General features: G+C 43.7%; 5 protein-coding genes across 5 annotated transcripts; 3 read left to right on the forward strand and 2 right to left on the reverse strand.

The window, feature by feature from the left end:
• The first annotated feature begins 42 nt into the window (after window positions 1-42).
• On the forward strand, window positions 43-2,416 carry LOC6618635 (cleft lip and palate transmembrane protein 1-like protein). Its single transcript, XM_002042858.2, has 2 exons — window positions 43-1,091; window positions 1,234-2,416. Exons 1-2 carry the CDS (start codon window positions 201-203, stop codon window positions 2,026-2,028), a joined length of 1,686 nt encoding a protein of 561 aa, XP_002042894.1. The 5' UTR covers window positions 43-200; the 3' UTR covers window positions 2,029-2,416.
• Window positions 2,417-2,613: 197 nt separating this feature from the next.
• Window positions 2,614-4,654, reverse strand: LOC6618636 (brahma-associated protein of 60 kDa). Its single transcript, XM_032726518.1, has 3 exons — window positions 4,419-4,654; window positions 3,067-4,350; window positions 2,614-3,010 (listed from the first exon to the last, which is right to left on the reverse strand). Exons 1-3 carry the CDS (start codon window positions 4,524-4,526, stop codon window positions 2,855-2,857), a joined length of 1,548 nt encoding a protein of 515 aa, XP_032582409.1. The 5' UTR covers window positions 4,527-4,654; the 3' UTR covers window positions 2,614-2,854.
• A 316-nt stretch (window positions 4,655-4,970) lies between these two features.
• Window positions 4,971-6,776, forward strand: LOC6618637 (26S proteasome non-ATPase regulatory subunit 5). Its single transcript, XM_002042860.2, has 2 exons — window positions 4,971-6,192; window positions 6,249-6,776. Exons 1-2 carry the CDS (start codon window positions 5,042-5,044, stop codon window positions 6,616-6,618), a joined length of 1,521 nt encoding a protein of 506 aa, XP_002042896.2. The 5' UTR covers window positions 4,971-5,041; the 3' UTR covers window positions 6,619-6,776.
• Window positions 6,777-6,848: 72 nt separating this feature from the next.
• LOC6618638 (relaxin receptor 2) lies at window positions 6,849-26,188 on the reverse strand. Its single transcript, XM_002042861.2, has 18 exons — window positions 25,851-26,188; window positions 16,922-17,359; window positions 16,716-16,827; window positions 16,515-16,586; window positions 14,794-14,871; window positions 14,545-14,616; window positions 12,466-12,537; window positions 12,317-12,388; window positions 12,100-12,243; window positions 11,917-11,988; window positions 11,111-11,254; window positions 10,893-11,009; window positions 8,338-8,573; window positions 8,149-8,263; window positions 7,774-7,918; window positions 7,559-7,713; window positions 7,423-7,496; window positions 6,849-7,361 (listed from the first exon to the last, which is right to left on the reverse strand). The coding sequence occupies exons 1-18, from the start codon at window positions 25,897-25,899 to the stop codon at window positions 7,084-7,086; spliced, it is 2,445 nt and encodes an 814-aa protein (XP_002042897.2). The 5' UTR covers window positions 25,900-26,188; the 3' UTR covers window positions 6,849-7,083.
• On the forward strand, window positions 21,942-22,662 carry LOC6618640 (chaperone protein DnaJ). Its single transcript, XM_002042863.2, has one exon. It carries the CDS (start codon window positions 22,029-22,031, stop codon window positions 22,425-22,427), a length of 399 nt encoding a protein of 132 aa, XP_002042899.1. The 5' UTR covers window positions 21,942-22,028; the 3' UTR covers window positions 22,428-22,662.
• Window positions 26,189-26,198: the final 10 nt, after the last annotated feature.

Consider the following 26,198-nt stretch of genomic DNA (forward strand, 5'->3'; position numbering starts at 1 on the left):
GCTATTGAAGCTTGAGATCATCGATGCGGCCGACACTATCGATAGCTGCTTTCGATGTTTTGCCGGCTCTAGTGCAGAAAATCGGAAAATCTCTATTTTGTTTCCACAACTTTGGCTTGTAACCACCGACCACCGCCCTCCATTAATACACCAATACAACGCCGACCAACGCACCAACGAGAAAACCGTGAGAGGAGGACATGGCCCTGCCCTCGATCTCCACGCTGCTAGGTGTGGCATTTCTGGCGTACATCGGCCACTCCATCTACCAGATGTCGCAGCTCTTCACTACTCTGCAATGCAGCGGTGTGCCGTGCTACACATCATTCCTGGCGGACCGGCCACGCCTCCAACTGGCAGTGTTTTCCTCCCTCAGCAGGAGTCCCATTGCCACCGAGGTGCGGGATCTGTACAAGGCCAAGCGGTTCGACTATGATCAGAACTTCGAGCACGACTTCGAAGTGGATGTGCCGCTGAGGACGCGCCGGAATGGCTCCCTGCATCTTCATGTGGTCTTGGCCTTGGAGGGTGAGCCACTGGAATGGCGGAGCCTGCGCAGAGATGGACCCACCGTTGTCCATACGATGAGTCTCACGGATTACATGGTGCCGCGGGCGGAGGCCTTCAAACTGCTTGGAGATTCCGAGAAAGGTGCAGAAGGCGCCCAGGAGAAAGAAAAAAAGAAAGCCTCCACCACTGGACGTCCCAGCACCCACATCCGATCGAATATTTACATCACCCTGCTCACTGATCTCTTTTCCGTTTCGCAAGCGGATGTCCCATCTGAAATGGCCCCATTGATACGTGTCAATCGCAATCAACAAATCTTGCCCATCCTGCAGACTGATACATTTAATACGCGGCTAAAGGATCTAGTGCCCGTCACCCGCAATACCACCCAATTCACATTCAGCTTCCACTACAAGCCCGTGGGCGTGGGCAAGCTCCGGCTAATGCTGCTCATGGAACACGCCACCCAGGCGCTGCTCACCATTGGATTTGCGACCAAGGACATTGACGAGGTGAAGGGCATCTTCTCGGACACCAATGTGTACCTTCTGTGTGGCACCATCTTTGTGTCCAGTATCCATGTAAGTAAAGATAGAAAAATCCTTGTGAAAATAAAGATTTCGACTGGTCATAATCTCAGAAACGTATGAGTCGCTAAAAAATTGCAATATACGTTCATATGCTCCAGTCCTATAACTAATTTATGTTTCCCTTTTCCCGCAGATGCTCTTCGACTTTTTATGCTTTAAGAACGAGGTGACTTTTTGGCGCAAAAAGCAATCGTACGAGGGGCTATCAAGCCGCACCACAATGTGGCGAGCGTTTTCGCAGATCGTAATCTTTTTTTATTTGCTAGATGAGAATACCTCGTATCTGGTTCTTGTGTCAGTAGGCCTGGGCACGCTCATTGAGCTGTGGAAGTGCAAGAAAATCCTGCGTCTGGAGCTTAGCTTTAGTGGCCTGGTTCGTCGCAAGCTGGAGCAAGTTGACCTGCGGAATGGTAACCAAGCTGGCGTGCAGTCAGGTCAGCTGGCGGAGGAGCAGAAGACTGATCAGTTCGACAGACAGGGCATGCGATATCTGAGCTATCTGCTGTATCCGCTTTGCATATGCGGAGCGGTCTATTCGCTCCTCTACCAGCCACATCGCTCCTGGTACTCATGGACACTAAACTCGTTGGTGAACGGAGTTTACGCCTTCGGTTTCCTGTTCATGTTGCCGCAACTGTTTGTAAACTATAAGCTGAAGTCTGTGGCCGCATTGCCGTGGCGCGCATTTATGTATAAAGCATTTAATACCTTCATCGACGACTTTTTCGCCTTCATCATCACCATGCCCACGGCCCATCGGGTGGCCTGTCTGCGCGATGATATTGTGTTTATTATCTACCTGTATCAGCGCTGGCTATATCCGGTTGACAAAAGTCGGCTGGACACGGGTCTGTCTATTAGCGAGACCCCGGATACGACCAACAGCTCATCCGCTTCCATTGCTGTCAATCGCAAAAAGCGAAATTAATCCTATATCAGCAAAAGGAGTAAAGGCTGCACATTCCGCCTATAGCTTGAGGTCTAGCCCGAGTCGTAGTAATCCGAGTCCGTCTTTAGTTTAGTAGTGATATTAATCCTGTGTTGTAGTCTAAACTGTTTTAAGCTTGTGCGTTAATCGTTAAGTTAAAAGGCAGAAGCATCAACTGCGTATTATACAATTTTAAATCAACAGCACCATAAGATTGCAGAACTATGGAATTTACTAAAACACATAATTTTAAAATATAAATTATGAAATATTGTGAAATGACTCAAACGCTGGCCTTTCACATTGTTAGATTGGTCAGCTAAAAGGCCAAATGGTACACTTTACAATAATATATCCAAATACAGATCAAAACGTATTTTAGAAACAATCAGTTAACATGAAATCGTAAAGGATCGTAAAGCTACAAGTGATTCTAAAATCTCAATTAACCAACACAAAATGCATTTTCTAAAATTTAAAGGGAACCCAAAAGCATCAGAAGGCTGCCAAATATATATAAAATCAATTGAAATCACTCGTAATAAAAATAAAACTTTAGTGTTTCTAAAAGTGAACCGAATCAAATTTTATAGATAGTTTTATATTTGTATGCCATTTTATTAGCTTACAGTTAAGTCCAATATTTGTGCTGGATGTGGGTATTTGGGAACGGGATGGAGTTCGGCTTGTCGGAAAAAAAGGAAATATTTTAAGCTTAAACTAAACTGGCGAAGGAAAAAAGAGTTTGCCGTGCGCACGGTTTATGGAGGTCGCTTGACGGTGAGTCCACGAATTGGCTGGCGGAGATGATCAGCTTAGCATTCAACTAGCCGTTGCGTATGCCCAGCGCCTGCTCCAATTCGGCCCGCTTCTGGTTGACCTTTGTGAAAAAGTAGCGCGAAACGGCCTCATGCGTCCATGGCTGATAGTAAAACTCCGCCCGGCGCTCCTCCTCCGGATTGCCTGCTACATCGGTCATCAGCTAAAAGGGGGAATGGCTTAGACAACGGTATGGCCAAAAAAAAAAAAATTACTAACCTTCAAATCCCTCGTCTCACTGATGATCCAGCGATGGATAAACATTTGCGGATCCTTGGCGAAGCTCAGGAAGAACTCCCTGTTCGTCTTCATCTGGTTGATCGTGTCCACCGTCTCGTGGATCTTGGTGTCCAGCCCCTGGATCTCCTGTTGGCTTGCAGTGCTCATCAGAAAACTGTTCATCTGGTTTTTGAGCGTATCATCCACCTCCACATCGATGTCGTAGCAGGCAGTCTGCTTGTTCTCTGCACCGCTCTCAATGAAATGATTGATCACAATCGGATCGGGCGGATGCAGCAGCGGATTGAGGCGTTGCGGTATCTCGGCGAACTTCATCCGCTGGCAGCTGAATATCTGCTCCAGATACTTGTCGCAATTGATGTACTCCCGCTCGTGGGCATCCTGCAGCTTGTGCGTCTTGATGTACTGCCACAGGGCGGATATGATCACCGGCCTGGTCTGTGTGTGTACGCCCAGCAACCTGGCGAGTCGCGGGTCCAGCTTGAACTGCAGCGGCTGGTAGTCAAGCAGCAGGAGGATGGTGCATCGCACATTGCGATCGCCCGGTCGCTTCACCTGGAACCCGTCCGTCTCCTGGGTGGTGTGAGTACGATGCCACTCGACCAGATGGTTGTCCGGACCGTACAGCTCCTTGTCCAGCTCGATAACCAGCGACTTGAAGAACGACGAAAACTTGCGTTTGATCTTCGTATTGGGATCGCCCTTGCCATCCTCTAACAGGCGACCCTCAACCCGCAATTCCCAAGAGGCAACGGCGCCCTCCTCGCCGTCGTTTGTGGGCTCTTTGCTGGGATAGAATGTGTTCGAGATGAAGATGCGCAGCTTGCGCTTCTGCTTCATGGGGCGCTTGAGGGCCTCCTGGATGTCCAGACGTTTGCGCATGATGGTGGCATCCAGTTTCCGCTCAAACGTCAACAGATCCATGTACGCCTGCGATTCGGGCACCAGATCCCGCACCTTCTGCGGCAGTATCTTTTCGGCCAGCTTCTTTTTCTTTTTGGCCGTCGCAAAATCACTTTTGCTACCGCCGCCACCCAAACTGCGGGATTCATTTGACCTCTTGCTGCCTCCGCCGGATCCAACACCGCCACCGCCGGCTCCAGTGCCGCGAAGGCTGCTCTGAAAGCCCGGCTGTTGGGCGGCGCGCTGTAGTAGCGATGGTCCCGGTACGCCGGGTACTCCAGGAACTCCTGGTACTCCGGCCACGTTCGCCGTGCCGGGAACGGGTTGCGTGGTGTTCGGATGCAAGGGAAACCCGCGCGGCTGTTGCGGATAAGATTATACATTCTTACTTGGAACGGTAGGTGCTGGAAAATGCGTGGAAAACTCACCGGAAAAGAGGCGCCTGGCGGCGGATAGGGACGCATGCCGGGCGCTGGTGGTGGTGGCTGATAACGCGACTGCACCGGCGCTTGGCCAGGTGCAAAGCGTTGCGACATCTTTGCTACGAGCTCCTCCCTTTTTTCCGGCCGTAAACAGTTGACCTTTGCAGCCGAAGGAAAATTTCTGGCTTTTTGTTTCAATACAACAACGCGTCAACACACACACAATTTCGCCTGTAAAATGGCGTCAAAACAGGGCTGCACTAGTACTGGTGGTGGTCGACTGGGCGATAGATATCGCAACGTTTGGCAGGGCTGCGGCTATCACATTGCACGTTCATCGCAGTTACTTATTTCAATAAAGTTACAGCTATGAAGTTCGCTTTGAAAATATACTTAAAAACTTTCGAGAAATTTGGAATATATAGTCTGGTTAAACAATAAGAAAATATAATAACACTTGGTACTATCGATCGAACACATTGGTTTGCTCAAACGCTCGATAGTTGCAGTGTCACACCACAAACATAAGCAATATCGATGGTCGCCGATAAGTTCGGACAAGTAACGTCTTCTGAAATCGAAGAACGATAGGTTTGAAGTCGACTGTAATTTTAACACAGAAAAAACAAATGGGAATGGATGACAATTGGTGGGTGACCAATTTAAAGGCCCTGGAGTCGAGGCCACAACGTCTGGAGGCGCTGACCGCTATGAACACAACCATCGCAAGGGAGGCGGCTCTTCCGCGTCAAACAATTGAACGCCTGCTGACCACGGCGGGATTGTATGACTGCGCCAATCCCGCCGCGGATTCCCATGCTCCCAAGGATCAGGCTGTGGACGTGACCCTGGAGTTGCTGTGCCACTGCCTTGATCAGCTGACGATGGACACCGCCGACGAACAGCTGCCCAGTCTGCTGAGACGTGGCTTGACCCACTCGAATCCAGCCTTGCGTGCCCAGGTGTTGGCCAGTTTGCTCAAGGAACTGCGTCGCCAGTTGACCGCCGGACAGGTTCGCACCCTGCCCAACAATGAGCTTATTTTCCTCATCTTGGACGAGCTGAAACAACCGGATACGGAGGGTACCTCTGTGGCCATCAATATTCTGTCCATTGTGCTGACTCAGCGAATCAGCGATCCCGATGTGCAGGCAAAGCTAGTACAGCTCCTAAAGCAAAATGAGATCGTGCGCTGTTGCGCCTACGAATTGGCAGTGGTCCTGGCCAAGAAAAGTGCCACCTTACTCAATGCCGTCACGTTTATTCTGGATGCGGCGCTCAGCGAACTGGACAACGACGATGTTTTATTGCAGGCTAGCGTAATGGAGCTCCTAGTGCCACTGGTCGAACAAAACCATGGTCTCTCTTACATGGAACGTCGTCGCATTTTGGATTTACTCAGCCTTCGGGTCCAACTCATCGAAGAGCGTCCGCTAGACGCCCTGCTCATTCCCAGCATTATGAAGTTTTTCGGCAAAATTGCAGTATACCAGCCTCTGAAGATCATTGGCGGCTACCCGCACATGCTGGGCTGCTTGTTTGTGCAGCTGCTATCGGAGGATGAGAGTATTCTGCCCACCGCCATGGATACGCTTGCCAATTTGGCCACTTCTCCGCAGGGTAAGATACTGCTGAACATGCACTTTAGCGCGGCCATGGAGAAGTCCTTTGAGAGGTATGGCTCGCACATTAAGAAGCTATCGGCGCACATCAAGGAGAGGCTGCTCAACTCCCTGGATGTGATTTATGACTTCAAGACGCCGCCTGCCAAAGAAATCAAGTAATGTTGCTCTCAATAATTGAAGTTTTTCTTCTGATGATTCTCTTCTTTTTCAGTACCATTCTTAAAAACTGGTACGAGTGCTTCGCTCGGGGAGCGCATGCTAATACCATCATGGACCTGATCAACACTCCGTTTCCCGATCTCCAAATGGCCGCCTTGGCGCTTTTGAAGACCATTTGTAAGTACAACTGGGGCATTGTAGCTCTAAAGAATACGGGCGGTGCTGTGGAATTCCTGCTTTCGCGTCAAAAGGATCTGCACAGGGACATTAAGTATATGAAGTGGCAAATTATGGAGATTCTGTCCGCAAGCGCTGAGTTTTCGCCCACCGAAACCATCCGTTTCACGGCCTATGTGAACGAGGGACCTTATCACGTCCAGGCGGATCTCGATGTAGCCACTGAACCTCAGGGCAACGCCTAGAGAGCGGTATGCCAAGCATTTGCGGCCTTCGATTCTAAATCGTATGTTCAACAGCTTCAATTAACATCTGTATTTATAGAATTACAATAAGATTTAACTATTAGATCACGTGTAACAATATCCCATTGGGCAGGTCGAATAAATGGGGATGCAACAAATAGTTAGAATATTCTTTGGACAGTTGTAAGAGGTTTGCCTTATAACGATTGGTAAAATAAATCATATACGAAAAAGAAACTTAAATAGCTGGAATCTCTTGTCTAAGGTTTGCAGAAATGCAGAAACATAATTGTCTTGTTATAAGTAATTTAAAATTTATATCAGAATAATAATAAGTACGTATATTACCAATAGTTTAAGGGACCAATTACATGGAAGTGTCCTGTGGTAATGCCACCCACCCACTAGCCCCACTTGAATGTAAGTCTGTTGATCTCGTGCTGCATTTTAAGACAGTTGCGCCGCCTACAGATAGCTCATCTGCCGGTGGGACATCCGCTTTCGCCCCGACCCGCCGCCCAAGTGCGCCAGACTGACACTCAGTCCGGACTCGTAGGCAGTCTGCGTTTGGGATCGGGTCTCGTTGTTCACCAGCGAGCAGCTGGGCAGGGTGTGACAATAGCGACGCAGCTGTTGCTTAAAGGCCGCAGTGGTCAACGTGTACAGCACTGGATTGAGGGCCGAGTTCACTGGCAGCACAAGAACCGCCAACCAGGCGTAAAGATCGGGCGAGATTTCGCAGCCTAAATGGGGTGTATATACGAGTAGTTGGTAATCGTTTATAGGTCTTGCCGTTGAACTTACCTGAAAGAGCAGCCACTTTGACCACGATGATGGGCAGCCAGCAGGCGCAATCGGTGGTCACAATGATGGCAAAGCTGTACAAAGATAATATTTCAATCATTAAAAGATTTTAAATAAATGAATCATCCAAACTTACCGAGTTGCTACCACATTCTCGCGACCGCTGTGAGTGCTACGCATTCCGCCACCCGAATCCCTTATCGCTTGCAACATACGAATGTAGGAAAAGAGGATGAAGACCAGTGACAACGTATTGACCAGGATGAACAGCAGCGCCGAGTACTCCCAACCCTGAAATATACATTTTAAAATAATAAAACTTTCCATGCTTTCCAAGGAAATGGTGATTACCTTCGCATAGGGATCGTGGATATGCAGCGATAAGCAGACACCATTGTTGCCATAGAAATGGTTTCCAAAGTAGGGATTGGGAAGAAGTGGAGCTGCAGCTAATCCGAAACTTATGCCCCACAACAGCAAGAGACGCAGGACAATGCTGTGGAAGTTATCATTTCAATAATTTATCATTGTTTACACATACAAGACCAAAGCTTTTGCTTCAAAACCAACATGATTGCAATTACGAACAAAGTTTGTAGGGTAAACAAATGCATTGATATTTGAGCAGTCAACAAATCAGCAAATGCCCGCAACAAAATTAATTAATGTAATAGAATAAACAATAACTTTGCCCAGCACTTTATTACAATTCTAGTTCACACTTACCGAACTTTTTCCGTATCCCGTGGCTTGAGGGGCCTCGTCACCGACATCAGACGATCCCATGTGACCAATGTGAGCAGCAGCGTCGACGACTGGCAGCTGAAGGTGCTGAGGAAGCCTACACGGCGGATACGTAATTCACATTAGCATCCCATTAAGATTGAATTGGCTAGGATGTCGAAGGATACGCACCTGCGAAGGCACAAATGCCGCTGTGCCGCCAGGTCTCCTCGTATTTGATATACTCGCCGCGAAAACTGATGTCCGCACAGGCAATCAGCGTGAGGTAAATGCCCATGAGGAAATCGCTGGCCGCCAAATGGCGAAGGTAGAGCGAGTGCTCCACGTTGCTCCGTGACTTGTAGAAGTAGCGGCCGAGCAGGACCAATAGGTTGCCCACCACGGCAATCGAGGCCATTACCCAGACGCTGTTCGAGCAGATAAGGGTGGACAGATGGAAAGTGGTTACGCAAATGGGTGTTTACCTCATTGTTACTACTACTACTACTGCTAATTATGAAGTTAACCTATGTTAAAAGCCAACAATTCAACCATCCCCAAAATAAGTTTCACTTAATTGGTGCTTTTATATATATGGTCGCCTTTTTCTTTGTGTGTATCGAAATAATAATACAGGAGCATCATTTGTGACCTCGACTTGGACAATTGTCGTTATGCCACTACCCATAAATTCGAGCAATTAAAGAAAATTTAAGTCCTCCCTGTGGGGCCGACACCAGTTTCCCCATCCGGTTGTGTTTGACCTCGCACAATTGCCAATTGCCCGGTTGGTGTGCCTCATTATTGCAGTTCTGCTAACCAAGAATGCCACTCCGAGTGGAGTGGAATCACGAGACTTGGGCACAAAGCAAAAAGCATCAAGCAGAAAGCACAAAGCATCAAGCACAAAGCAACATCAGCGTTCGCAGGAGCAGAGGCCAGGCAAAAGTGAGTGCCAAGTGTGGTTCCATGACAATTATATAGTGTCTGCATGATGATTGGGCTTCGGACGGAGAGACCTGTAATTTATGTCGGACTTCCGCTTCCCATTCATTGGCAACACTTCTGTTATGATTATGAGTAGTCATCAATTATGCTTGACCTGGGAAACAGCTGCCAATCTCATTGAATTACTTAATGAAACGAAGTTGCAGCTCCTCGGCCAGGTTTAATGAAACCAAGAAGAACGAAGAAGACGCCAAGGGAAATAAACCTTAGTATAATCCCGCTTGGTGAGTGATTAAAAGTTGGGGTCACCAAAAGTTAGGATTATATCTTGCCAATTATTTAAGACTAGAAACTCCAAGTTAAAGTTACACCTTAAGTGTGGAAAAAAGTTAGCTCTGAGTAGGGAAATTTGAATTTTAGCTTTGCTTAGCAGTAAATAAATCGAGGTCACCCGATCAAATGGACTGGAGGTTATTACATCGCCGTAACGTTGTAAATTTGAGAAAAACATTCTCGGTGCGCAGCAGACACTTTCTCCATCGGATGGAAGTGCAGTTGTAAATAGAGAGGCTGGGAATCCTGGTGGCTAATAAAGGTAGAGGAAAGCCTCAGAGCAAGGATATGAAGCGAGCTGGAAAAACGGGAGCCTCGCCAACGACTTGAAAACCTAAAGTATTTAATTTTTATGAAAACGTCAACTTAGAATAATGAAATAATGTTCTAAGCACAAAAGTAAGTAAATTCTCGCTGGCACCGGCATCCTTGTAGTCCTTGGGTTTTCTTGGTCCCCAGCATCCTCGCACGCTGGTGTTTACTTTCGCTGTGAACACATCCAGATGGAGGTGAAGATGGAGATGTGGATGTGGATGGAGTTTGAAGATGAAGATGTAGACGTCGGCATGCAGAGTGTGTGCAAAATGTGTAAAAGGAAAACAAACAAGCCGACAAGGAAGGAGCGTAATTTTAATTTTCAACAGGAATACATCCTAGACGACGACGATGAGGCGATGGCAGGCAGCCAGATAATCACTCAGCAGACTTGATGACAAGTGACTGCCGGTTGCTGGTTGCCAGTTGCCAGTTGCCAGTTGCCAGTTGCCAGTTACCAGTTTCCAGTTCCGGGTTCCCTATTTTCAGTTGAGAGTTTCCTCAGTTGTTGATGGGACTACTTATTTGTCTTGCCAAGTAGCTACTTGGCCAGGATACCCAATGCACAGGCAGCTCAATGTTTAGACAGCGGGTCCAGGCACTTCACAAGACACGAATTCGGGTGTTGAGCGATTAGCACAGGGCACAAGAGCAGCGGGTATTTGGCGCCCAACGTGGGGCCTTGAGCATTTCCGTTTGATCCAAACTCGTGATTTCATTTCGATTGGGTTTTAAGTTAACACTTCCAATGCAATAAAACTACTTGAACCTAATGCACACATTTAGCTTTATCAAACCATTCAAAGCAGTTAAATTAGCCCTTACATCTATTAATTAAGTTACTTTAATCATTTTGTGCATATATCTGAGTGCGCTCCTGTGCTTGGCAATCTCCTTCGTAGGCATACGTTCGCAATGCAGTTCTCGCACTCTAATTGCAAGCGAGCTCGGTTCGGTTTAACTTCGAGGGCCATAATGACAATGATTTAATTGCATTCTAATGAATGCGATTTACACACAGACCGCAGTGCGAACGGAAGCCAAAAGCCCTCAAGTTTAGCTGGGCGGTTGCGCCGGGCATTTTGCAAGGGCTCTTAGCTTGATTAAATCGAAATCATCTTACGTACTGGGGCTTAGCACTTCGTACTCACCTGCCTCGCAGTATCTGATTGTCCAGCAGGTGCAACTTGCTGCTGATGCCATCGCCGTGTGGATCACAGACCCGGACGTTCATGGCGGCGCTACACAAATGGAACCACGAGAAGTAACTGCCGGGGACAGATAGGTAAAGGTATTTCAGGTAAAGGTATTGTGTGTGCTCATAACCATTACGATTTGGCGGCGGTGGCCTTGCTTGTTGGTTACTCACATATAATCCAGGCTGCTCAGGTTTTTTAGAACCCGCGAATCAAGGGTCTGGAAGCGATTGCCCGTTAGAAGCAGAGAGCTCAGGTTCTTCAAACAGGCGAAGGCCTCCAGGTCGAATCCTTCGATCCGGTTCTCGTTCAAGTGTCTATTGGAGTGGTGGAATGGAAATCGGAGGAAAAGGTAGAACATTTAGATGAAAGTGGTTAACACATCTGAGCTGCGCGGCTTTATGGGCCAAGCATTTGGTTTTTTTTTCGCTTATTTGCATTCGAGATTGGTTGCGGCAGTGGGGGGCACGAAATCAGGAGGAGCTCAGAGCTTAGGTTCAGGCATCGGACTCAAAGTTTCATCATTAAAGTTGGGCCACCGATGCCGTGGCACGTATCCGGCATTTGTCCGCCCATCTTTCCATCTTCTGATGTTTTTCTAGAATATCTATCTTTTGATTTTTGCCCTGCATGCAAATCATTCCACAGGCTGTATTTTCATTTAATTTTTTTTCTTTTTTTTTGTTAACCCTCCTCAATATGCATTGCATGAATGCCATAGGACGAGATGGGGTAGCAACCATAAACTAGCAGCGAAGTTTTCGCAACTGAAAAACTGTCAGCTTTTTGGCTTTGCATTCCTTCGGCCCCGACCACCACATAGCATTATTGATAAATAAAATTCCTTTAGTATAAGATGCTTTTTCTCAAATATATATTCTATATATTCGATTCAAATCAATTAAGAACTCCTATATATAAAGCTGGTTATTTTACAGGGTATGTGGCATGTTCTTTGCTTCAACTGCGGAATACTTACAGTCCTTGCAGATTGCTGAGATTGCAAAATGTTTCATCGCGTATGTGGGATAATCGATTGCCAGCCAGAAATCTGCATTAGGCAACAGATTGATATATGTATTTATAGGTCGTATAAGTCGTATAAGCGGGGAGTATCCATCCTTTCGCATCCTTTCTACATTCACCAGGGATAACTACTCACAAGTATCGAAGGCGTGGAAAGGGGAATGTATTCGCGGCGATGTCCTCGATGTGATTGTAAGCCAAGGACAAAGTGTGCAGATTGAGCAGGGTTCTGGGAAATCTATCTGGATCCAGACGCTTTAAGTGGTTTTCGTTCAGATAGCTACAGGATAACAAAAACTATCTATGTATAGGCATGTGTAATCACAGGGATTTGGGCTAAGAGCGGTACTTACAGCACTTCCAAACTCGTTAGTTGGGCAAAGACCTCGGCTTCGAAGTTTCCTATGCGATTGCCGCGAAGGTCCCTTAATCAAATATTTACATTTACAACATACATATTTATCGAGTCTTCGGTATTGTTTTAAATTTTTCAAGCACTTACAGTTCCTGTAACTTCTGTAGATTCAGAAAATCGCTTCGTTTCAAATGATGCAGGTGGTTGCGTGCCAAAATGCTGACCACCCCGCCACAAAAAATAATATGAAATAGATAAAAAATCTCATTTTAATGCTGCAAAGTTGGCAACAAAAGCCGATGCAATTGCATTCGGCCAGTGAAAAGTCGGCACATATATCTTGATTTTAATTAGCCATTAAGCGCAAGTAACAAACGCCACACGAGAAAATGCACTTTTAGCCCCTCAGAAAACGTTCCTAGCTAAATTCCATTACTACACAGAAAACAAAAGCCCAGTGACAAATCAAAAATAAATAAACTATAAATGCTATAGCATGTATAAATCTGATGTACTAGTTGTTATACATATGTATATTTTCGATATTATTCTATGGCTTGTCAATTTCTTGTCTGAGCACTTTTTTCGCTCAGTGTTTTATTGTCAACCGGACAGAGACAGAGCCAACTTTCGGGCCAATGCCAAGTGCAGCTGGTCCTCCGGATTCGGTGGCGCCGTGGACGGAGTGCAAGGGATATATCTCCGTCCACCCATCCGAAATTCGAAATCCGCCTTCCGCCGCAAAAGTGTAACTGAGTTAGTTGTTTATGTGTTTTTGTGTGCCGGCAGTTTTGTCTATTTTGCAGGGCATTCAAAAAGGGTATTATGAATGGAAAATGAATTGCAAGTTGTAAATACATTTAAAATATTATGTACGTCTTTCCGTTTCAAAGACTCTTTAAACTGGATTTATTTTTAAAGTAGAATTCAAAAGAATGAGCTAGTTAAGTTTAGTTTATCTAGGTATTAGATTTACGATTTTTACGCTCTTAAAAGAAAAGAGTATTTGTATAATACTTGCAAAAATAGAGCTTTAGGATTCGTTTATAACCGGTAAGTGAATCGGTATGTTTTGGCCTTTACCGCTTGCCCTTTTGCCAGCTGGCGTTGTTATTGTTTGTGGACTTTTCAGGGCGGCGGCGTTGGAAAAGGGGGCGTGGGCCTTCGAGTCACTGCACAAAACAAGTTGAAAACTTTTTACCGCCTGTGCTAATATTTTTATGCTCCGAGTCCGTGAGCCGAAAAAAAATGCGAAGAGGAGGCAAGCTGGGTGGGGGGAAAATTGGGGAAAATCGCCGCAACAATGAGGCGAAAATGCGATGCCACATTGTCAGTCGATTGGGCAAGAGATCGGCTTTAATCCTGCAACAATGGCCCAACTTTATGGGCCAACAAAGGTTGACAGCAATTGTGAATGTGATTAGCATCGACTGGAGCACACGCCCCATCCATACGTACTCGTATACATTTGTGTGTTGTTGTGGGTTTTTACTGTGCCGCCCAATTCTCATATGAGTCGTGATATAATCGACCCCCTACGTTTATTGGCAATTACTGGATTTTTGTCATTTAGCACCTCCGGGTGGCCAAAAAATAATGGCTTTTTATCGCAGCATATCTCTCTCGGCCCTTTCGAAAATGGTCTAGTGCATTTGTATTGTGGGCGCAAAGTTGGCCAGCCGCAATGTGTGAAAATTTAAGCCAAGTCTCCGTTGTTATTTGGTCTAATTTGATTTATGTTTAATTAGCATTTACTTGCACACACATAAATTCGGCAATCGTTTTGCAATTGTATTTTTTATTGAACTTTTTTTTTTATTAATACAAATGGCCGGTAAAGCCAGCGGATGAAATAAATAAGCGAGACACTAATGCAGGTCTAAAATACGGACTACACATCCGGGAAGTTCATTGCAAATCAATGTTTTATGCAAATAGAGGGAAAATTGTATGGTATATGTAACAATTTGAAAGTTGTTAGAAAATCTGTAAATGCTAGTGCTGTTTAAAAGCTATATTGTATAAAATAGCATTGAGATTTCATGAAGTAGTCATGGCTTCTTTCAATAAGCTTAACCCGGCTATTCGGCTTAGCTTATAATTGGCTAATTTACAAGTGACCTATATCCGTGTGGCAACCGGAAGTTGGCCATAAAGTAGGTGGCGTAATAAAGTGGGAAAACAGCATAACCGGCATTAACGAACATCGACTGAACCGATACTTACAGAATACTCAATTGATTGCCCTCGGGAAAGAAGTGCTCCGGCAGATGCGGTAATTTATTATCGTCCATATAACTGGAAGGACACAATCATGAGCATAAGTTGGAGTGGGCAAATTATTAAAGATGCGAGACGGGGTGAAAAAAAAAAACAACGAAAAAAAGCAGAAAACTGTTAAGTGCACATAAATAATGAGACTTAATTATGAGTTATTGTTGGGAGTGGGTCACGTTGCTGGGACAGGATACTCACAGGGTCCTCAGTGGGTTGTCCGCCAGGCGATCGAATGCATGCGAGGCAATCTCACGGATTGAGCAGAACTTCAGCACTCTGCGGAAAACGCGAAATGAAAAAAAAAAAAACAAAAAAAACTTAAATAAAGTAAGCAAAAACGTGGGCGAGGACTCGAGCGAATAAAACGTAATAAATATGAGATTCAATTGTAAACTTGGCACAATGGGCTGAAAAGTTGCCCCTATAGCTACCATAGCTACCATAACTTTTTGACCCCTCCCCCCCAGACAAGATATGGATAATAATGCCCTTTGTTTTCGTCGTGTCATTGTTTTGGCCCCAAAACTTCGGTGCTCATTTGTATGTGTAAATGGGGGGGGGGCCCACAAGCTTTCAGCTCCAAGTCGGACTTGCATTCCGACTTCATTAGGAGCTGGGAGCGGAGCCACAACTTTGGTCGTGGAATTAATGTGGAATTTCATTTTTCAATTGATTCAAAATTTACATTTTAAAGGCATTTAAATCCTAACAAACCACTACGTTACAATATATTTCGTTCCCAAAAAAACCTTTCGATTTTTCAGCATACTTTTGAACACCATTTTAAGTGATTTTATAACCGCTGCTAGAGAAAAGTTATTATTTTTCAGTAATAAATCCTTGGCAAACTGCTTTGCTAAAACCATTAGCGGCAATCGCAAGTCTTTGCGGCTAAAGAGTGTATTTCAACTTGAAATTGCTTTCCATTTGGCGAACTTAATGGCCCAATAAATTTGTGAATTTCACCTATTTTTATGGCTAAATGCACGATAAGCCTATCTATTTATAGAAGTAATTGTCACCTGAATTCTTTTCCATGGAAATTCTTTCGGTAGCATTAAAAAAAAACAAAACAATATGTGCCTTGGGCTAAAATATTCATCATGTCAAATCTTTCCACGAAATCAAGACAAGATGAATGTGTAATGTAAAATTCAGTGACTTGTTGAAAATATCCCAGGCATATAAATAAAATAGGGGCGATTAGAGCCACTGGAATATCCTTGATAGGTTGTAGATTTATACCTAGATCGTGCGAGAGCTAACAAAAACAAGGATTCGGTGGATGTCCATCTTCAGTGAATGGCGATACGACATGTACCACGAATGTCTGTTTTAAGTCGGCACACTGTGTCCTTTGGCATAGTGACACATAAACTGCAACACGATGCCGTCTGGCTCTGCATATGTACATATGGTACATGTGTACGAGGGAGTTTCTGAGTATGCTTAGCCAGCTTCGGAAGGCGGAGAGTCCTGGCTTATCCTTCCGGCTGTCTGGTTTGTACGTAATTTGTATGTGCGCCAGCGTGTGATGGCCACCAGTGATACTGATGCAACGACAACGTCGACTACGACTACTTAAAGGCACCATTAAGGACACAGCATGTCGCTAATATTCAATGCGGTCTGGTCTGGTTGGGCCGGACTGGTCTGCTGTGTTATATCCTCGTTTCGGTCCTCGTCCTCGGAAGCCTCTTAAAAATTTGAACATCCCCCCACCGCTTGCAGCCGCTGCAGTTAGAGTCATCTGCTTGCATTTCCGTTTTAATTAAGAACCCGAACGGGTGTTATGACATCCCTTAGCTTACTTTGCGGAGCGGAGCAAACTCCATCAAACACCCAATAAACTCTTACTTACCGAAAACAATGTTAATGGACTTCGCTTAAACTCGTTAGCCCTTAAAGTGTTTACTTACAAGCTATCGACGTCTGGCAGTTCACTGAAGAAGGTCTCGTGGATGGTTTCGAAATTGTTTCCCGTTAGATCGCTGTAAGTCATAAAAGCGCTTATAAATTACAATTAACAATGTAATAATAATGCATTTTGAGAAACTGAAAAAACTGCATGATATTGAAGTTAGCAATCAACTATAATAAATAAACGAAACTGTACTTACAGCGTTGCCAGATCGCTCTGCGGCAGTTGTTCTGGAATATCGGTGAGCTGCTGAAATCGGCATAGAATCTCGTCACCTCGACAGGGACAGGAAAAGTTTTCGTTGGGCCAAACTAAATGAATATTAGAGTCAATTATGTTTCAATTTTGATTCCAATGGAATTTGTTAAAATGGCTTATACTATTGTATGTTAAATCATCACTCACGGCACTCGCCAATCCTGAGATTGTCGTGTCTCCCGAAGGGCTGTTTCCTGTACAGGTGGTCCCAGTACTTGGCGTCCACCTCGTTCACGCAGTTGACCTCATCCGATGCGTCATCGCAGTCGACACTGCCGTCGCAGTTGGCCCGCTGCGGAACGCACTGCGCCGTGGTATTGCAGTGGAAATAGCCGCCAAGACACTTGTCGGCGGAGTCGGGAACCAGGATAACGGACTCAGCACCATCGATTACGCCCAGCAGCGATATCACCTCCCGCACGGCGGCTTCCGCCTCTGTGGCGTCCGCTACTTCCGTTTCCGGTTTTGTGCCGATTCCTGTTCGTATAGCTTCGTTTGACGTCCTTGTCGCACTCTCAACTCCTTGCGCTTCATTAGAAGAAAGTGCGAGGAGGATGGAGAGTGTAAAAGTGATAGGCAGCTGAGCTGTAAGTGATCAGCAAAACGATAACGATTAGTGCGCGTTGTAATCGAAGGACCAAGTCTGGTATATGTATGTATGTAAGAGAATTCAAAATACAGAAATTGAGCTTATTTTAATGCTCGTAATGTTGCTAGGCGGTGAATACAATTTAGAAAGGCTATTACCAAGGTAAACATAGCACTCAGGAAGTAATTGGAATGCTACCATTCAAAATGGAAATGTGGAAAGCCCAGAACCATTCGGCTAACTTATGGCCAAAGGGAATTCACAAACGTAAGCAGCAAAAATAAGAAAAAAAAAACCAAAAAAGAAGAGCACAAAACAGATTTCCAACGCGCTGAAACAAACAGATGCTCTTGCCTATTTGGCTCCATAAATTTCTTAAGCAAATGGGGCCGAAATATTTGTTTAACCAATTAAATGGGTTAATTAGCATTCAATTAGCCGAAAAGCGAAATAGAAGTGAACACTCTTTGGCCATTCATTGATGTTTCGCCCGATGCAAATACATATGTATGTATGTGGGTAGGTAGTTTTGTATATATTCATATTTTGTATATATCTACATAAAAATATCTATATACTGAGCACTCCGAAGGAAGTTCCCTTGAGGCTGTTGTCAGTGCATTTATCATTTTTAACGATTGCACTTAAATGCGTCGCCATTTCCACCGCCCACATCGAATCGCAATTGATTGTGATCGAAATGGTATAGGTGGGGGGAATATACGCATGTATATTGGTTATTTGAAGTTTAAAACTGTAAATGGCAAATATGCAAAATGTGTAATAAAATTGTTTGTAATAAAAATTACGCACAGTACATTTGTGGCCCAATGGCGATGAAATGGGCCGTGAAATCCCAATCCCCACCCTTCTGCCATCCCCAGGACATTTTTGTATGTAGTATTCATATTGCCCCCCATCCAGCAGAAATCCTTTCGATTTTACTGGGCCTTCGATAAGGTATCATCCACATCCAAATCCACATCATCAGCATGACTGGCTTTTTGACTTTCTGATGGATACGATGTCATGACGGAAATGAAAGGAGCATAATAAAGAAATGAAACAACCTGTACAAAAAAGTATAATTATAATGCGAAAACGCAAAAGGTAAACAAATGCAAATCAAATTATATCGAGGCAGGAATATATCGAGCTCAAGGGGTAATGATACCATCGAAGTTTGTGTACCCTATGTCGCAAATGCAAATATAATTGTGGGGCAAAAATTTCCTTCCGGGCGAGTAAAGTTATAAAAGTAGGTGTGTAGAACTTCCCCTTTTGTTTCGTATCTAATATTAACCGATTTTTCGTATGCCTAAGTTCACTATGTATATATTTATATTAGCGTGTCGAAAATACAAAGCCCATCTGTTTTGTTAAATAAACATGCGACCCGCAAAAGAAAATATGCACTTGGTCAAATTGAAAAGTCAACATAAATAGAAAAAAATGTGCAATCTGCTGTTGATTTTAGATATTAATGTAACCTTTATATATTTTTAGACACAAAAGGGGAATAATCATGGGTCTTAATAAACATATTTGCCGAACGGCAAATGGATAATTTCAGGCAGTCGAAAACATATGGCCCATGTCCCCCATGTTTATCCGCATAAACAAGGACCCCGGGATGTCCTGGTATGGCGATTGCATTGCATTGGAGGTCATAACTCAGGCGGCGGAGAGGAGAACGGATTGCAATTACGGCCCGAGATGCAGACCGGTGACTGGAGACAGTGAAGAACCAGGAGGTCAGAGGACAGGATGACCAGGATGAGAGGGACTGCCACAATGGGAACTGAACTGAAATGGAAATGATGCGCAGGGGCGGCGACTCTATAAAAGTGTAATTAAGCGCGCCATCCAAAGGCGGGAATGGAGATCCGAAAGCCAGGACAAGGACAAGGACATAGCGCATTTGACACGTGTTGCTAATGTGCATGGGTATGGGTTTCCGGGATCTAAAGGGATAGGGACAGGAACAGGAACGGGGAAAGGGAATGGCACTGAAACTGGAACTGTGAACTGGGATAACTTGGAGCAGCAGCCTCCGCAGCAATCCAATCCAATCCCATTCCATGCCATCCAACTGCCCCCGTAAACCCGACGAATGCCGATGGCGTATCAACGTTTTGTCAACACATTTGCGGCAAATTGAAATGTTTGATGTGTGCGGCTTGGACTCGTCTGGCTGGCTACTGCCATGATTGATGAGCTAGATCTCGGCAGGGGCATCCGCATCCGCAGCCGCTCCTTCCCAGCTTTACCCATCGCAAGTGCATGCTGCAGGAACGCCTTCGCTGAGTAAATATACTTGTACAACTTTGTAGCTCATAAGTTCTCATTGAGCCAGTCAATGAGGTGGAGTTGCACCTTCGCTGTCAGTGCCCTTATTTCACAGTCATCATCTGGGGAACCTTCACTAAAGGATATCCTAATTGCAGAGCAAGTGCTTCGGGCTAAAAAAAATTATGGAACAAAAGTATTTTTGACTAAATGCTGGAATTCTGCATTCCTCAAGCTGAAATTCCGACAAGCGTTCGAGCTAGCCATATACATACAGTGAAAGAAAAATTTGTGCCATTTCTAAAACAAATTTAGCCCAAATTGGTTGACCACAGAGACGTTATCTGCATTAAATTCGTTCTGGATATAATATTTAAGATTTTGCTTTCGGTGTACCAGCACTCCAAAACACTTAATCAGACCACCCTCCAAATGGACTCCGATTTGTTTATCCAGTCTGACCCTCGGCCTGCCCCCCAATTAATCCCCACCCACGTGAGCTCCAAGAATCGGTCGAAAGTGGCCCCCGGTGGTAAAAGTTGCAGGTTTTCGCTGGGCGGCTGGGCGTGGCGCAATTAAAAGAAACGAAAACCTAATAGAGGAACTCACGAAAATAGAAGTCAATTGTGCTGGACGAGTTGGTAAACAAATTATCTGCAGTTCGATATGTCCGATGCCCATTTCAATGTCCGCCGATCAATATCTATTAGATCATCTGATGATAGTTGTGGAACTACAACAGATGCTAAACTAAATACAACTAACTATCTGAAACTTAAAAGTTGATGAGTACTAAGAATTTGTACGAATGCCTTGTTTCAGGATTTTCACCATGAGTTGGCATCTAATTTATGTTGTGTGGCAAACAAAAGAGTGCTGGGCCAGCATATTAAATGGATTTGGAATGGGAATAAGCTATATGTCTATAGGACGGAACATTACGACATCTACTAAAAACAGCTGAGAAATTCCAAAAGCTTTATTCACTCGACTGTTTAGATTCAAACGGCTACCGAGTTCAATTGGTATTGGAAAGGAATTTTTATACCCGCCCAAAATGGAAAAACAAAAGCAGCACAATTTTCGCCTAACAACAAAGTTGTAAACATCAAATTCAACTGGGTGGGCAGAAGAGCTAACAAAAAATCAAAAATAATATAAACAACAAAAATTATAAAAACAGCGGGCAATGATAAACAAAAAAAGGCTTGTCAAGTGCCCATTCGCAATGGGTTAAGTTCATATGTATATATGTATATATATTTATATATGCACATATATCAATCGACTATATCTTCGACGGGGCTTTATTTTTAAAGCAGAGCAGCGAATGCTTAGCCATTCCATTTGGGAGATTCATTTGGGTTTACCACACTTAATTACCCGATCGAAATTAATCATTTCATCGCTTTTTCGGATGCGGACCCCAATGGGAAACCATCGCAATGATTTGGGTATAGGAATTGGGAAAGGAATTGGGATTGGAATTTGGATTGGGATTGGGATTGGGATGGTATGATGATGATAATGGTAATGGTGGGTGGTGTTTGTCAATAGTTCGGCTATTTGAACTGCCGCTGACAGCAGGCCGAATACAAATGAAAACAAATGCGATGCGAAATGCTTAATGCTTAATGCCCATGCGTTTGCCTCTCAGGGGTCAGGGGTCAGAGGTCATGTGACACAAGAAGACCGGGAAAGTCCTGGCGAAATTAAGCGGTTTCTAGCCTGCTTTCGGTGCACAGCGAGAAACTATCAACGAAACTTGGAATGGAATTCCGCAAATATCGAATGCCTGCGAATATCATACAGTCGTCGAATTCAATTGAAATTATATCATGATTTTTATGATGATTATGATTATTAAATGATATAAAGATATCAATAGGAAGTAGAATATAACATCGGTTTTTTCTCACTGCAATCTGACGATTTGCCTTATTGCTGTTATTTACCTTTCCTTTTTTTTTTTATCTGTCCTTCTCAGTTAGGCTTCAATCAGGGAATTAGCCATTTTTCATTTTCCTATTCCTATTCGATTTACCATAAACAAATATAAAAGACCCCTGTCTGATTGCTGTCCCTGATTTTTTGGCCTAAATTAAAGATATTCGATAATTTGATGGCCAATGGTAGTTAGCTTTGATCTTATTTAATTTTATTAGATTAAATTGTTTGAGATTTCTCAAAGTATTTGTCTCAAATATCCATTTATCTTGCAGGGGAATACCCCATACACTTCGAAGCGATATTTCGATCATCGATGTTCGTACTGTAAGTCGATAAATATCACAGCCACAAACACAAAAACTTGTGGCACTGCGTGTGTGAAAACAAAAGGTAAAAACGCAATTATACAATTTCACCACAACTAGAATGGAGGAGGATTACTATATGATCCTGGGCGTGGATCCCAAAGCTACCGAGTTGGAAATCAGGCAGGCCTACAAACGAATGGTACTCATTTACCATCCGGATAAGAACAAACATCCACGAACGACGGCTCAATTCCGGAAGATCAAGGAAGCATTCGATGTGCTGTCAGATCCGACGTCCAGGAGGGCATACGATGGAGCCGTTGAGCGATCGAGGCCTGCGGATACAAGGAATAATTCTCATAATTCGGGGGGTTACCAGCCAAACGGATTCAGCCAAAGTGAAACGGAATCCATGGGCATTATGCCCACTGTGTGCGCCGTTGGCGGACTGCTGGTGGGTCTTTTTATTGGAATAGGAGCCTACAGGACAATGAGCGGATCGAATAATAATCATTAGGTAACACACCAAGTCTACATAGCACATATCGGCAACACAATTTGACGAAGTCTTTATCATTTATATATTTTATTATATATTATATATCATAATTATCAATATTATATTATTTTATCCAAATATTTGAATGGGTAAATGTTGTATAAGTTGCGAATATAAGAAAGTACATGAAATGTGTGGTATATGGGAAAAAATTTGAATAAATCGTGATCGTCTTGTGCTTACTAAAACCCAGTGACTGCTAAAAGTTGAGAATCAATTATATCGGATTGAAGAGCATTTTCTGTTTTCTTAACGAGATTTCCCAAGTGCATAATGTTTAATCTGATATAAATCGATTGAAGCGGACTAGCTTGGAATATATGATTCAAGTTGGTCCACATATTATTTGCTGTAAAAAGTTTTCGAATGGCAAGGAAAACTTCGTTGAAACTTCATTCTTTCTTCTAGGTGCTTCATTGATATTTGTTTATGTTGCGAATTCAAATATTTGCCAACTTGAAATTGAACGAATAAACAGTTAGATAAGTACTAGTACTTTCAATCACTTTCCATTCGGGGTTTGCCCGGCGCATCCTGTTTTATCCTCGCTTTTTTCTCGCCAATCATGCAGAAGGCCTAACATGTCCGCTTCGGATTCAGAATGAGATGCCTTGAGGCCTCAACGGTTGAACGCTGAACGCTGAACACCGAAACACTTCCGAGTGAACCCCTAATGAGGCATAACCTTTATGGCGGGCACTGTACTGTCATTGCCGCCGCCATTGGCAATTCAATTATGCGACGCCTCAAAAAAGAACACCACAAAATTATATGGATTACTTGATCAACTTAAAAGCCCGAGTGGATCTGGACTGGACCCACGCTCCGAAACTGATAGTGGGCCTTCAATTCATTGGCCCTCTGGAAATTGGACATCGGACGTCGGGGCATCGATTAGCGTCCGCCGGATAATGATACGGACACGGATACGGATACGGATGTCTAAGCGGATGCTTAGGAATGTGGGGGCACTCGAAAAAAATATAATAGAGTAATAATGGAAATGTATAAACAATATTTAATTTAACATAAGTTAATTTGCTTGAATTGGGATTTATCAGATACATTTATGTATCTATCTATTTACTTATATATTTATTTACATATTACATAAATATGTGTGCATTTAAGCCCTAAACTCCCTGTTAAACTGATCACATATTTATTCGAGTGTGCGACTAGATGCTAATGGATCCGCTGCAGTGCACCCACATGCGGACCAACTGAAACTGTAGAACCGCCGGCCCATAAATAACGATTGCTGGCCGTATTCAAATTACCTAAAAGCGGAATACCGGAGTTGGGTGCAAAATGGGTTATGGTTATATGGGGATTATTACTCCAGAGTCATATCCGCATATTTTCGGTTGGCATTTGCCCGCCGGCGACAAGTTCTTAAGTGGAAAATCGCCGGGCTTCCACTTACACACTCGCATAAGAATTTGTTCGAGTGTGTGTGTGTGTGTGTGAGTCACGGAAAATCGGGAAAAAATCGAGGGGGCGAATTCGAAAAGAAAAAGAAGTTGTGGGCCACGCTCACTTTAACCCTTCCGATTTCAGGAGTTTCGCTGCCTGAGTTACAATTTCTTTCTTCCGCTACTCCGGTAAATTTGGGCCGGGTTACTTTACCCAGCTTAAGCTTTGTAACTAGGATTATGTCTTACGAAGGGCACAACGTTTTGAAGAAAAATCAGCAATTAACACTGGGCCAATTGGTAACTAGCATTTCACATCCTTTTCATTCCTAGGCAATCGTTATGCAATCCCTTTTGTGCAATAAAAAAAAAATGATTTCGTTAATTAGAGTGCTTGCTTTCAATGTAATATCAAAGTAAAAATGTTTGCACCTTTAGATTTTTATTTTCTAAATTTTGCCAGTGGGTACAGGACAGCATCTCAACTAAATGCCATCATCAGGCAATCCCACGACTAAGCTTATAATAAATACAGAAAAAAAACTAATAATTACCCCAAGCAGCTTACGCAAATAGTTTTGGTGAATTTAATAGAATTTGCGGGGAGGGGGTGTGGGGAAGGGAGACTACCCCCACTTAATTGACACATTCCACTTGTGGCTTGTGGGGTGGGACTAGACAAATAATCCCCGTAGCCAGGGCGCTATATATATACATATATATTTGTGCTTCATGGTGGGGATGAACGGATTTGTCTAAGCTGCCAACGCAGTTACAACTAATAACACAACTTTGGGGCATCAAGCGTTGTCAGGTCAGCGCCCAGTTTTCTGGCCACAGGAACCGCAAGGACCCTGGTCCACCCTACCCTTCCACCTTTTCAAACCGAGCGCATCCTTCTCGCCTAGGCATTTGCAATTCATTCGGGCATATAAATCTATTACAAAATTTGAACACAGACCCATCCATCGACAGAGATAGAAATAGACAGAGAGGGCGCGAAAATCCAGCCATTGAGGCGTCAGCTCCATTTTAATAACACAAATTAATATGCAAATTGGAACAGAATTTTAATTGAAAATGGGTTTCGATACAAATACATTTGGGCCACAGTGTTTTCGGTGCATTTTCGAACCGCCCAACGCGAATTCCTGTCAATCATCAACATTTTGATTGGATTCTGTAAAATGTTTTGGCATAATGATTTAACATTTTTACACCTAAGAAAACCTGAATCATTTCTATATATTCTCAGTTTCTTAGCATTTTTTTTTTGATGCTATAAACAGTTGCATTTATCTATTTGCAAACTCTTTCAGTACTCCAATTATATAACTTTAAACATTAAAAAAAAAAAAACTTTTGTATCTAAGGCACATTTTATTCGCAGACATTTCTGTTTCCCCGAGCTCAAACTTTATTCGAAAAACTTCTTGGTGCCCTTTGAACTTTGTCAAACATGCAGCACTTTCGTCACTTTTGCACCTTTTCGTGCATATAACTTTTGCAAAAAAAAAAGTTTTGGTCTGTATACTTTTTGCCATCACTATACATTTGAAAAAGTTCAAGCCTGTATTCAATTTCATGCCAATTTTCCCAATGATTTTTTGTAGTAATTTAAATTCGAATCCAAACTTGAAATACATTCTATGGTATGAAAACTTAAACAATCTACCTTATACATATATATTTCTTATGAATTTCGTAGTAAACCCCCAATTATCACATGGATAACATCCACCCAACCATCCAAAATCTCAGCCACTTTCACATCCCCAGATGGTCAATATCTTGGCCGGGTTTATTATTTCGATTCGCGTTAAAATGCCACACAAACATTGCGGATAAAGTAGATAAAAACCTATACACATTGGAATCGTGGAATATCTGGCTTCTCTCTATAACTGCACCGATAAATGTACACACAAACAAAAAAAGGGGTATTGTTTATTTTTCCGGGACGTACGCATGATCGCTATTGACATCCAGGGAGTTCTTCGCTTTTTTTCCACCATCTCAACGGGCAATAAACAATATTTAATTATAGACTCTGATGGGCACAGCACAAAAAAAAAACATACAAAACAAAAAGAATCAAAATCAAAATAAAACTTCGCCGCACTTCAATGTAAGATCGCGGACCGGTGGATCCAAAACTATATGCACGGATCAGATCACGGGCGGTATATAGTCGAAATAAAGTCGATTTTTGATCCGCAGCGACGCGCGTTCGCCGCCAACGATAACAAACAACTGAGCTGAAAAAAGGCGAGCGAATGCCTGCAACATGTGGCATGCGGCTTTCCAGGTGCCC

Source organism: Drosophila sechellia, chromosome X (assembly GCF_004382195.2).
Source record: "Drosophila sechellia strain sech25 chromosome X, ASM438219v1, whole genome shotgun sequence".
Classification (NCBI taxonomy): Eukaryota; Metazoa; Arthropoda; class Insecta; order Diptera; family Drosophilidae; genus Drosophila; species Drosophila sechellia.